The sequence below is a fragment of the Phytophthora ramorum genome, assembly GCF_020800215.1.
Source record: "Phytophthora ramorum isolate Pr-102 chromosome Unknown Phyram_PR-102_s0010, whole genome shotgun sequence".
NCBI classification, from domain to species: domain Eukaryota; phylum Oomycota; class Peronosporomycetes; order Peronosporales; family Peronosporaceae; genus Phytophthora; species Phytophthora ramorum.
Window position 1 is genome coordinate 1452614 of NW_027150656.1, and position 12888 is coordinate 1465501.

Below are 12888 nucleotides of genomic sequence, written 5' to 3' on the forward strand. Positions count from 1 at the left end.
CCTTCCGAATCACCATGGTCCTCTCCGATCGTGATTGTCCTGAAGAAAAACGGTGTAGACATCCGGATGTGTATTGATTACCGGATCGTCAATGGTTTTATCGAACTTTCGAACTACCCGTTACCACTGATTGACGACTTACTGATCGGATTTGAGAACGCAATGTGGTTCATGAGCTTGGATATGGCTAGTGGATTCTGGGCGGTTCGAATGTCAGAGCGTGCCAAGTTGATTTCAGCTTTTGTGTGTCCGTTTGGACACTTCCAATGGGTGCGAATGCCGTTTGGACTCAAAAACGCGCCTTTAGTGTATCAGGCAGTAATCAATAACTGCCTGTGGGGATTCGTCCGGCTGCCTCCAGAGGAAGAAGCTGAAGTCGACCAAGACGTCTTGGATTTCCTGAAGTTGCCCCCTCCGGCAGCCAATCTTCTGGATGTGGACACTAATCCTGAAGTCCCGACGCTGACTGAGTACATGACGGTGTTCAAAAGGAATATCCCTGCGCCATCTCAGATGGGCCCTGTCTTGGGACGTAGTTCCTATATCGACGACATTGCACATGGAGCTGAAACCTGGGACCAACTTTGTGATGATCTGAACGCACTCCTTTTCAGGTTGAGGTACTGGAATATTTCCGTGAGCCTCCCTAAAAGTGAGTTCGGAAAGAAGTCGATCCCGTATCTGTCGCACGAGATCAGTGCTGAAGGCATCCGAGCGACACCTAAGATTGCGAAAGGCGTTCAGGACTTGCCGTTCCCAAGCACACTGAAAGGGGTACAATCGTTCCTCGGAAGTCTCAATTATTATCACAAGTTTATTGAGGACTTTCCAGTGGTAGCTGCGGTGCTGTATGAACTCTCGGATGACCAAGTGCGCTCAGGACGTAATCTGTCAAGAGCTAAGGAGGCCTTTGGAATCCTGAAGCGGAAGATTGTCTCAACTCCGTTGCTACGCCATCCGGATCGCTCCCGACCGTTCGTCATCATCCCGCATGCCAATCAGTGGGCCGCATGTGCAGTCCTCGGGCAGGAATATGATGGGAAGATACACCCGGTCAGGTATACCGGCCGCGTCCTGAACGACTCCGAAGTGAGGTATCATGTCGCCGAGAAAGAGGTGATCGCTATCATGAGGGTGCTTCAGGTGTTCCGGACGATTGTTGAACATTGTCCACTGATCGTCTATACGAGATACTCCGTTCTGAAGTGGGTCATCACTTCCAAATCCGCCGACGGAAGGTGCGTCCCATGGGGACTTGCGTTATCCGGGTGGAACATGGAAATCCGGAAGGTTCAACGGGACGAGGACGGTCTGGCTGCTATCATGGGCGCTGGGATCACTCCGCGTGAACACTTAGACAAAGTCGCTGAATCATTGATTCCAGCGAAAGGTGAGATCCGGCAGCCGCCTGTGGTGAGTGTTGAGATGTTGGATGCAGACTACGATGGGATCGTCCTTAGCTTCGATGGAGCTGCCAAGACATCGACTCGTCAAGGAAGCTGCGGGTGCATCCTTTGGAAGGTGCCCGGTTGGACCGTTCTAGAAGCACATGGTTATATTCTGAAAGATGTTACTGTGAATGACGCTGAGTACTACGGACTTCTGAAAGGTATGACGATGGCTTCCGAACGTCAAGTCGAAGATCTATTTGTGGTCGGTGACTCCCGGATTGTTATTCAGCAAGTGCAAGGTTTAATCAATTGCAATCAGCCTCACCTGCAAAAGCATCTCGCGGAGGCTAATGTTCTGAAGGCCAAGTTCCGGACGGTAAGGCTGGCACACCTCAAAAGGGAGTACAATCAAGCCGCCGATTACTTGACTTCCAAGACGTTGCTACTGGGTGAGTCATGGGAAGTCCAAGATGAACATGAGCTCCGACACCTGGAAGTAGTGTCTAAAATACCCGAAAAGGTCACGAAGACTGACACTCCAGATGGCGATGACAGTTCCAGTCCAGTGGGACCCGGAAGCTCGGATGCGAGGGACGCTCAGGTAGGAACGGTGCTTCCTGATGCTGATTCTGCCCCGTTGTCGGCAGCCGCCAGAGTGATGGCAGTCATGACGAGGTCAGGCCTTCAAACCACCGAATCTCTGGATGGACCACCAATGGGACCTCTGGAATTCCAAGCGGAAAGATGGCGTCGCATCAAAGTTCATCAGGAAGAAGACGAGTACTTGTCAGAGATCAAAGATTTTCTGAAGGGTGAAGTTGACAGATTCTCACCCAGACGCCTCCGAAAGATTGCCAAAGTTGCTGACTTGTTTGCGCTCGACACTCGCGATGTGCTGTACCGACTTGCACGATCTACCCGAGACCGCCCGAGGGACTTTGTGGATGAGCCAAGGCTGGTCGTCCCGAAGTCACTCCGTCCAGATATGCTGCACTATGCGCACGAAGATTATCAGGGCGGCCATCAAGGCATCACTCGGACGCACGAGAAATTGCGTTCGGAATTCTATTGGCCTGGTATGTACGCGGATGTGGAACGCTATGTGAAGGAATGTGTTGATTGTGCCAGCGGCAAGGGACGACCTCCGAATGCTGGTCCGTCGCCTGGAAACATCGAACCTAGAAGACCTTTCGAAGTTGTATCGATGGACTTTGTGACGCACATGCCGAAGTCCGAGCGTGGGAACACCTTTTTACTTTTGTTCCAAGATACGTTTTCTGGATTCGTCATGTGCAAACCCATGAGTTCGACGACAGCTCAGGACGTAGCGGAAGCTTATGAAGAGTGCATCTTCCGAAGGTTTGGAGCAAGTTCGATGTTGCGTCACGATCAAGACCCAAGGTTTATGAGCGAGGTGTTCACCCGTTTCCGAGAACTTTTAGGAAGTCGACAGCGCGCCACACTGGCATATCGTCCCCAGGCAAATGGCCAACAGGAGCGGTCCGTCCAGACGGTGGTCAGGAGCATCCGAGCGTTCATTTCGGAAGCGGATCAGAGCGATTGGGACGATCATTCAAAAAGACTCATGTTCGCTCTGAATACGTCATTCGACGCAACTCGCCTGGACACGCCATTTTGTCTGGTTCACGGATGGGATGCCCAAGGGACGTTATCTGCAATGTTGGGTCCGAAGCCATCAAGTCTTCAGGAGAGGACCGCCTATGAGTGGCGACGAAAGCTTCAACGGGACTACAGCTATGCGAAAGCATGTGCAGAAGACCTACAGAAGAAAGCTAAGCGTCACCGTTCGGATGCGCAAACGCAGAAGTGGAAAGAACTTTCCGACAGACTGAAGTCCGGGTTCGAAGTGGGTGACCTGGTGTGGTTGTACATTCCGAAGGTCCAACCTGGACTGAGCAGAAAGTTAGCCCACATGTGGCATGGCCCCTTCCGAATTGAGGAAGTGCATGATGACTTCAGGGTGAAGCTCAAGATCGAGGACACCGGATATCGTGTTAACCCTTGGGTGCACATCAGTCGTTTGAAGCCCCGGGCTCTATTTCCAAAACGCCCGAATGTGGAGTTGAACGTGAACGAAGATGACGACTTTGATGCTGCACTACTTCCAGAAGACAGTTGGGAACCGGATGCTGGAAGGGACGAGTATGAAGTTGAAAAGATTTTGGACTTACGTTGGTCCAAACGTACTCGTACTTCCAGGCGGCGCCGAGAGTACCTCATCAAGTGGAAAGGCTATGATGAACCCGAGTGGTTACCCGTGACACAACTGAGCTGTGGTGCCTTACTCTATGAATTCAACCAAGGTGCACGTGCGAGAGCTCGCTTCCAAACTATGCAAGCAGGTGATGACCATCCAAGAGTTTAGGCCTTCGAGATATCATCCTTTTGGATGGATCAGACGAACGGACTTTTGGAAATGTGTGATTATATTGCTGTGAAATTGGAGTGAGTATCGAGTGTGTATTGTAAGTGGCGAATTTCGAGAAGTGGATACCGTGGGAAGTTGTGATTGGGAACATTTGGAAAGTCAAGTAAGTATATTTCGGACGATTAACTTTGAGACTACTGGAAGAGAAAAACGTGCAGATGTGTGACGACGTCCGGATGGATTGCCAATGGAAGACTAAGAGAAGATGTCAGTGACTGGATCCCGCTCATCAGCAGGAATCAGACCGCGACGAACGTTTTCCGGGAGGTGGGCGATGCGCTCTGCATCCGTGGAACAGAAGCTCCATTGCGCGCGAGCAGGCTCACGGCGGTCCAGAAGTTCCACCTGCTCCTGCAACGAGTAACATTCGGAAGTCCCTGGTTTGAAGTGCTGCTTGTCCATCAGGATCCAGTGGCAAATCTTGTTCGGGAACTTCCAAACACCAGGCTCGTTCCAGATGGTAGACGGCAACTTGGTGGACAACTTCTTCTGGAGTGCCAAGGCCTTCTTTCGGAAACCTTCATGACGACGAGCGCGCTTGGTCTGAATCTTGAGAATACCCGGCGGTGCATCTGAAGAGCGATCCAGCGTGAGCCAATGCAGGATGTCCCAGATCGCCCGGAAGTTTCCACACACGAAGTCCATCCAGTCGTCAAGAGCATTCAGCACTTCGTCATCCAGATCTTCGCGCTTGTGGAAGTACAATTCACGCGGACGTTCATCGAACATCTTGCGCCAAGGCATGGTGTTCAGAAAGGCACCCAGTTCTTGCCCGTCACAACGCTCTTTCAGGAGGTCCAAGTCGAATCGATTTGGAGCGTAGTCTGGAAAGCCCGGTGTCTGGAGAGCAGAGAGCGTGGTCGGGTCACCCCTCTTCACCCGGATGCCCAAGTGCATCCAGGAAGTGATGCTTGGACCAGGCGTCTCGATGATTGTCTTTTCCAAAGACGTCAGAGATTCGAAATCCTTCCGGGCCAAGTCAGTAGCGGACAGGTCATTCCGGCGCTTGGAACGCTTGGGCTTCTTCGAAGGAGTAGATCCAGATGTCGACGAACTTGTGCGACGACGCTTGGACTTCTGACGGGTACGCTTGGGAGGAGACTCGTCGACCGGGATGACTTCATCTTCAGGAAGCTCAAATTCCTCACCCGGGACGAAGTCACCATCCTTGGTCTTGTCATCGACCTCCGGCTCGAAGACCTCCGGGATGAGGTCATCCTCTTCTTGGTCCAGCGACATCAGAACGTCCCAGACGGGAGGCCGAACATCATCTTCCAGAAGGTCGTCCAGCTTTGCACGAGCCGCCCGGAAGTAGCGTCTCGGGACGTGCTTGGTCCACGGTGTCTCGTCCAGCTTGTTCCAGAACATCATCCGGACTAGCATCTCCAGAAGCGAGTCGAGCGGGAACTTGGTGTGGAGGACCTGATCTTGGTCGAGCAACTCAACCGCTCCCGAGTATCCGACGCCAGACCGCATTAACATCTGGACGTCCAGACGAAGTTGGTCCCAGACCACCGGAAAATCAGCCAACATCTTGTGGGCATCTTGCTCCGACGAGATGTTGCTGGTGTCCTGAAGACACTGCTCATCGGAGGTCCGGTCCCATTCGGACGGGAAATCTTGGATGGCGTCTGGAACTTTGCGGGACGAACCACGTGACTTGCCTCCAGAAGACCGCTTGCGCTTGGGTGAACTGCCACCAGGCACACCTGAAGACGAGTCTTGAGTCAGGTCGACGGTCAGAGCATCTGAAGGGGGACCACTGTCCTTGAACTCTCCGTCATCGTCGCCGTGAGGACGGTTCATCCGAGTGTAAGACGTCGGTGCGAAGTTCGGGTCGTCATTTGCAACGACCGTGATCATGGTGTTCCACCCAGATGGAACACGCGTGCCGTTCCGGAAGTGAACCAAGAGATCTCGGAGGCGAGGCCAGTTCAAGTAGAGCTGCGAGTGGTCACTCAAGAAGTTCATCACATCGGCCACTTCCAGACGCGTCTGTCGAAGACGGTCGCTCAGCATCTTGCGATGCGCTTCCGAGTCGTCCAGACGTCGGGTGAGTGTGGCCACTTGTTCCTTGAGATGACGCTTGTCATCAGCATGCTCTTTCAGGAGCTGGGTGACGTCTTCACGGGTACTTCGGACGACCTCGTCCTTTTCCGCCAGAACCTCGGCCACTTTCCGACTCCAATAGTCCGTCTGGAACTGGTAGTCCTGCTTTACCACCAGAAGTTCATCACGAGCTTCGACGGCGTCGTGGACAGCAGAACTGGAATCGTCCACCTGCTCTCGCACCCGACGATAACGAGCCATCACCTTCTGAAGGACATCCACTGTCCCAAAGACCCGCTGAGCCAAATTTTCCGGACCAAATTCGGTCAGAATGCTCGCGATCTCGCGCTTCAGACCAACGTGACCCAACTGGTGCTCCATGTCATCTTCCGAAAGTGGTTTCTTGCGGGGCGTCAAGACGTAATCGTGAATGTCCACATTTTCGTCGAAGAAATCATACAACTGCGCCAGAGAACCGATGGTCAACTCATTCATCTGCATTAGCGCCTCCAGACCGCCGTAGCCGTTCTGGGTGAACGTTTTCCCATCGTTGTGGCTTTCAGTCGCTGGAACCCCAACGAGGCGGACCTGTCTACCGGAAGTGTGCTCCGGAGGGACTTCATAACGCGCCGGAGCTGGCAACTGACGATCGTGCGGGATGTCGCGTCCGGAAGGAAGTGCGCTCTCGCCTTGGAGAGCAAGTGCTCGATCCAAAAGCAGTAACCGAGAGGGGGTCTGAGCCGACGATCGTCCCGAAGGTGCATCCACCGACTCATCCGCCGCGTCATCGGGAGCTTCCTCTTCTTCCGGAAGTTCCTCTTCCACCTCTTCCTCCTCGTCATCGACAGGCGGCGAAGTTGGGGAGGGGACGCTTGGAGACTCGCCAGCGACATCACCCCCACTGGGGCTGCCGTCGCCAGGGGACGCCGAAGGCGTCTGCGCGGAGCTTGCAGGAGGACCTGAAGTGCCAGTGGGAGCCATGCTGTTGCTCACCAGGCGGGAGATTGCGATTTGATCGCGCTTCGACGACGTTGATTTCCGACCGCCAAGAAGTGATGTGATTGGACGATCCGGGACAGGGCGAAGAATGGAAGCGACCTCCGCCAGTTGAAGGACCAATCCGCCGTCCGGATGTGATTTCCGACCGGATACCCTGGTCAATTTGGGCACGTGTGATCTCATCACAACCTGTCAGCTCGGGGGGAAAGCAAATTCCTCTATGAAAGCTTATGACGAGAGGGACGGTTGACACGTGGCGACTGGACGTAAAATGTCCGAGCGTCGTTTCCCATTTCCCATGGAAGCACTCGCGGTGATGATTGGTCCAGAAGTGCGCGCGACAGGGAAGAACGAGGACGAACGGAGACCTGGTACAAGTTCCCACAGTATACTGAGACCAAGTGACTTCCAGAAGTCCTCCCAATGTCGAGTTACTTCCGGAAGTCACGTGTGCCTTCCGAAAGTTCCTTCCTGATGTGACTCGCAGATGACGCAGACGTTCTGGGTGCGGAGGCTGACCAGACGCCCCTGATTTGTACCCACCAAGACCTTTCCAATTTTCCAGTATACAAAGCCCAAGATATTAGCGACCGACCAAGACGACCAGCCGGATATGTTATGCACGAAGAGCCGGCTTGCGACCAGGATGTGTCAGCCTCCCGGATGCTGATTACGCCAAAGGAACCCTATAGTGAAACCAAGACAAATGTGCATGTGGAAGACTTCCAGCAGAGACCTTGACAGAAGACTTCTAGCAGAGACTAAAAATAACAGAGAGTTCGTTTTGCCACCAAGGGCGCAAGTGTTTTCCAGGGCCCTTATCAGTTGGCCTGGAAGCACGCTGGGATAACGCCGGACAAGCCGCCGTGTATTTCCGGGGACCCGGGTTCACCCAGCCTGCGTTTGGACGCGTCGTGATCGCGAAGACCGCCGTGGAATTCTCCGAAAGGCTCAAGACCAAATTAGGCGGTGACCGAGTGACGCGCATTCGTACGTGATCTGTCCTATTTCATATTTCAGTTGGGAGTGCGTCCTCTAGACCCCCCATTTCATAGTAATTGCCGTTTCAGGAGGTTGTTAGTAGTCACCCCCCGGAATTTGATCGAATAGACTGCTGTGTGATAGGACTGTATATTGAGTGATCCGGAAGTGGTTTTCCTTTTGGATATATCTGAAAGTTATCTTCTGGAAGGAGTTATAAATCCTCCTTACCGGAAGTGGTGCGCAACAAGGGTGCATCTGGAAGTGACCAGTCTTCCAGGTGAAACACAAGTAGACTGGTGTACGGACCCACTGCTCAAGGGTCCAAAAGAATAAGTAGCAGCTGTATATTGTGTATAACTCTCTGTATTATTTGGTCATCTGGGAAGGCTTTGCTAGTGGTCTAACCCCAGCTGTACTAATTGCGTCGAGAAGTGAACGTACGCACTCTGTATTCTTGTATTCATTTTGATTGTGTAGGAACAACTCATCAGGTGGAGTCCGGTCTTCCGAAGACAAACGACACCTATAGGGATTACACAAGGTCACACGCCAAGCTACTTCCGGAAGTCCCGTACTTTTGGAGGTAGTCTGACCCCATTGGGCTTTCCGAAAGGCGAAGTTTAAGCTTCCTGATCGGCCGAGTCTTCTGGCGCGCGTGCGCTATACACCCTGGACGATAAAGGCGTTCACCCGCCTCGCCTCACTTGGGCCATTGCATCTGCCCGCCAAAGACGACAGGGAGTGTCAATTATGCGCCATCGCGCTTGTAACACACCGAAGCATCGTTCCACGTCCTTGCGGCAAGCTTCCTGTCGCTTGACGAAGTGCTTTCGTTTTAATCCATGGGGTTTCTCAATAGGTTTGACAAACACAGGCCATGCAGGGTAGACTCCGTCTGCCAACAAGTACGGCGTGTCATACGGCTTTCCTACGAGTTTCACATTTAGTTTGCAGTCATTAAGAAAGCCAATGTGAAGAAGCACATCATACCAGATATCACGAACTTGACACGGGGAGCAGTATCCTGCAGAAAATCTTGAAACAAGGAGACTGGTCCAGAACGTTGATATCGTTTAGAGAACCTGGAGACCCGAAGTTGCAGTGCCATATTCGTAAGTTGTAGTCTGCGACGGCCTCAAGAATCTTAGTGGGCTTTTTCTCCTTCCCTTTGTGTTGTCCGGCCAGTGCAGTCGGACAATTTCTCCATTGCCAGTGCGTGCAATCTACAGAGCCTATCATCCCAACGAAACCACGGCGAGCATTTTCCTGTAGAATTTCCTGTAATTCACTTGGTGTTGGTGACCGAAGATATGCACTGCCAAACCTCGCGATGATAGCACGATAGAAGCGTTTCAAGCATTTTAATGCCGTAGTTTCCGCTATTTCCAAGTTTTCATCATGCGCGTCAGCAGCAGCCGCATGTGCAAGTTGTCGTAATGCAGCAGTAGTTTTAAGCAAACTCGAGATGCCTAGCTTACCGGTAGCGTCAGCCTTCTGTTCGAAGTAGTCATCGGTCTCAACTACTGCTATCAGCACCTTCGTGAACAAACGTTGGGTCATTCGAAAGCGCTTTCGGAACGCTGATGAGTCGTAGACTGGTTTTGGTCCAAAATACTGCTGCAGAAGACGTAAATGACGGTCGGCCGCTCGACGAGCTTTGTTTGCGGCTCTGCCTGGCCTCGAACCACCCGGATACGACGACAAATCCAATCCTCTAGGTTTAGACAACACTAAATTCAGAACAAAAGCTCCCTCTTCATCCCCCTCGTCAAGCAAGTCCGTCAACCAAGACGACGAAGATCGATCAATCATAGCTTCAACGTAGTTAATAGCCGCACCACCGGTGTCAAATTGGCTTTTGGCTGATGCTATCAGGCTGGGGACATGTGGTTTCGCTGCTAAATATAGGATAGCAATAGCAACTACAGGTGTGGTCACGTTAAGGTAAGAGGTGAACCGACTGTGTAGCCCCGCTACACCGTCACACTTTATGTAATACGGGTACACGTTGGTGTACCCCGTTACACCTACGCTTTTATCATTTGCACCCCAGGTCGTATCACACTTGCGCACCTCGTGCTGCTGCTTGGTCTTGACCTTGGCCCCTGCGAGCTGGCCCACGAGTTTCTTCGTTTTTTATGCTACCCCTTTAGAGGTGGTATACATAATCTAGAAGCGTTTTCTAGCGATTTTCTTGCGTCATTAAAATACGCACCCAATGTGATTATCTCCGGTTTTTAATTGGCTCCCGTTATTCCGTACAATTGGCGGTCGTTGTGTTCTGTGTTGATTACAAATTAACCGAGCAACACAAGACCTCAGATGGCTTCCTTAGATTGAACGATATCCTGTGATTCATTCTTCTGTCAAGTTTGAAAATGTATATGTGACGTGGTAATTAGTCAGGGCCTCACGCAAAATAGTATAACTTTGAAATTAGTCAAGTGAAGACGACAAAATTGACACAGTCCGAGTGATACTAACTACGGTATTACCGAATAACCTTAGTCATCGCATACTACTTGTCATCGCATACATGGCTCTCCCAGCCAGGATACATCCATATTCTAGCCCGAATACAGACCTCTGTACATGTACTAGCCAGTGGTTCACTTGCCAATTGCCATTTTGATATGGCTCCAGCAGAGAAGTGTCGTCCAAAACGACGACCACGACTGCCAGAGGCCAAAGGCGGCCTAATGGGAGCTGATAGAACGGGACCAAGAAGACGCCCAAGATGAGCCCGTGGAGATCGAGAATGCTGGTGATATTGTGGATGAAGCTCTCCGATCTGGCCAGGTAGATGACGAGGTTGGAGCGTTTAGTTTGGAGGACGATTGTGACGATCTTTTCCGAACTATAGCGCTGCAAAATAATTGTAGAACCACATGAAAATAAATGCATACATTTCTTGTTCTTCATAGGTTTTTGTGCATTTCCATTTAGCCAGGACAGAAAAAATCTGGTCTTTGTCCGCCAACTTGCTGTATGCGATGACTAACGTTATTCGGTATAGTCAGTGTACATGTAGTACAGATGTGCGTGGGAATTTGAAAATGGTCGTCAGGAATGTACTGAGCTATTTTGAGTTTCTAGGTCCCACGGCACATTCATTCACCAGAAACAGCCTCACATTCTACAGTCCCTAACCAACTTCCTAATGCCAATAAAGTCTTTGCAGCACGGTCTGCGCTCAATGGATTGTAAGTATCGATATTAAAAACAAACGCAAGGTGATGAAGGGGGAGGGTAATTGGACTGTATTGAAATACTACGTAGTAAATCAACACTCCCGGTCACTCAATTGTCCGCATCGGATGACACATCTTTGCGCTACTGCGTGGTGACGATCTAGCCAGGTTTTGGCCTTCTTGGATAGCTTGGCCCAGCTTCCTGGGGAACGCACGGCATTAGCAACGCAGAATTGGATTACGGTGAGGATCTCTAACTAGGGATGGGAGGCGTAAACCCCGTTAACGTTAGGAAAAAAAAAAAAAAAAGTGTTCCCCGTTCCCGTTTTACAAAACTTCCCCTTAACGTTAGCGTTTTTCTTTCATTAAAACGTAAGTTCTCTTTCAACAAAGTGTTAAGTCTGAAATGTGTATTTATATTTATTGTTAGGTTTCACGTGTGCAGAAACTGAATGCCGGATATTTATCAGAACCTGGTACACTTACAGTCTGCTTGCATCGCTCCAACGTCATCTCTCTCGATCTCGCTTTGAAGTTCTCTGTATCCCCTGCAGTTGCGTTGGCCGTCTCTCCCCCTCCTGTGTCGACTCCTGTGCTACGAAAATCACTTCGGTCGAATACACTGTCTTGGATGTTCTGCAAAACGCTCATCACAACCCCGGAGTTTAAAATTCTTTGTAGGCCTTGTTTGATTTAGAAGCTCCGCCGGCTTGTCGATATTGCAGAGGCGGTCACCATTCTTGCATGTATCGATGCTTAGTCTCGTCGTCATACATGTACGAAGTGTATGTTTGTACGGTGACCGATTTGCTCCAGGTTCAGATAAATATCGGACGTCAAGTTACGTCAACTTTACGTCAAAAGTGGTATTTTTTCTGTGTTCACGGGCTTTACGTTAATGAGTGTCCCCATCCCTATCTCTAACCACGTTTCGTTCATCCTCGGATGCGATTTCGGAAAGCATTTCCCGGCTCTGCTGCTCAAGCTTCACTTCCCAGTTTGTCTGCTAGACCTCAAAGCATCAATGCACCTTTCAACGATTGTCCTGTTGGTATTCGCAACAATTCTTGTGAGCCCCGCGGTCGTACACTCTCAACAAAGCTCCATTTCGAAGACAAGTGCGAACCCACACGATGTGTTTGCCACTGACGAGGATGTGGCTGCCCCAAGAAGAAAACTCTTGAGATCGAATCTTGTTGTCGACAGTGATGAAAGCGATAGTGATGATCGTGCACAAGCAGAAGAGAGAGCTCTACCTGGTACATCGAAGATTGCGCAACTGGTGTCGAAGTTCGGTTCCTCTCAAAAGCTGTCCAACACGTTGTGGCTGAAGGCCCGCGAAAACCCAGCGAGCGTTTTCAAAATACTCAAACTCGGAAAGGCCGGCGAAAAGCTCGACGAGAACCCGAAGTTCCTGCAGTGGCTCCACTACGTCCAATCATTTCAAAGGCAGGGTCATTTTCCAGACTATTCGGTATACTTCCTCTTGCGGGATCATATGCCAGAAGCGACGGTGGCAACACTGTTGCAGTCGCTGAAACAAGTCCCCGGGGTTGAGCTTCTTGCGAAGAAGGTGCAGGTTGTCCAGTTCGAGCGATGGTTTAATCTCCAGAAAAAACCAGATCATTTTGCAACAGAGGTGTTGGGGGTGAAGAACGGACTCTCATCGCTACCGGCGAACGACCCGAAAAAAGAAATTCTGACCGAGTACATGCTCCACTCCACAAGATTAGCAGCAAAAGGTTCAGACTGAAGTATGCGATAGGGAACCGCGGTACTTGAGGAAATTATCAGTGATCTTTTTAGCTGAGAATGGCTTGACGAA

At 51.0% G+C, this 12888-nt stretch overlaps 1 protein-coding gene across 1 annotated transcript; it reads left to right on the top strand.

Moving 5' to 3' along the window:
* Positions 1–11961: 11961 nt before the first annotated feature.
* On the top strand, positions 11962–12816 carry KRP23_10756 (RxLR effector protein; the record flags this gene model as incomplete). Its single annotated transcript, XM_067895908.1, has 1 exon — positions 11962–12816. The coding sequence occupies one exon, from the start codon at positions 11962–11964 to the stop codon at positions 12814–12816; it is 855 nt and encodes a 284-aa protein (XP_067741509.1).
* Positions 12817–12888: the final 72 nt, after the last annotated feature.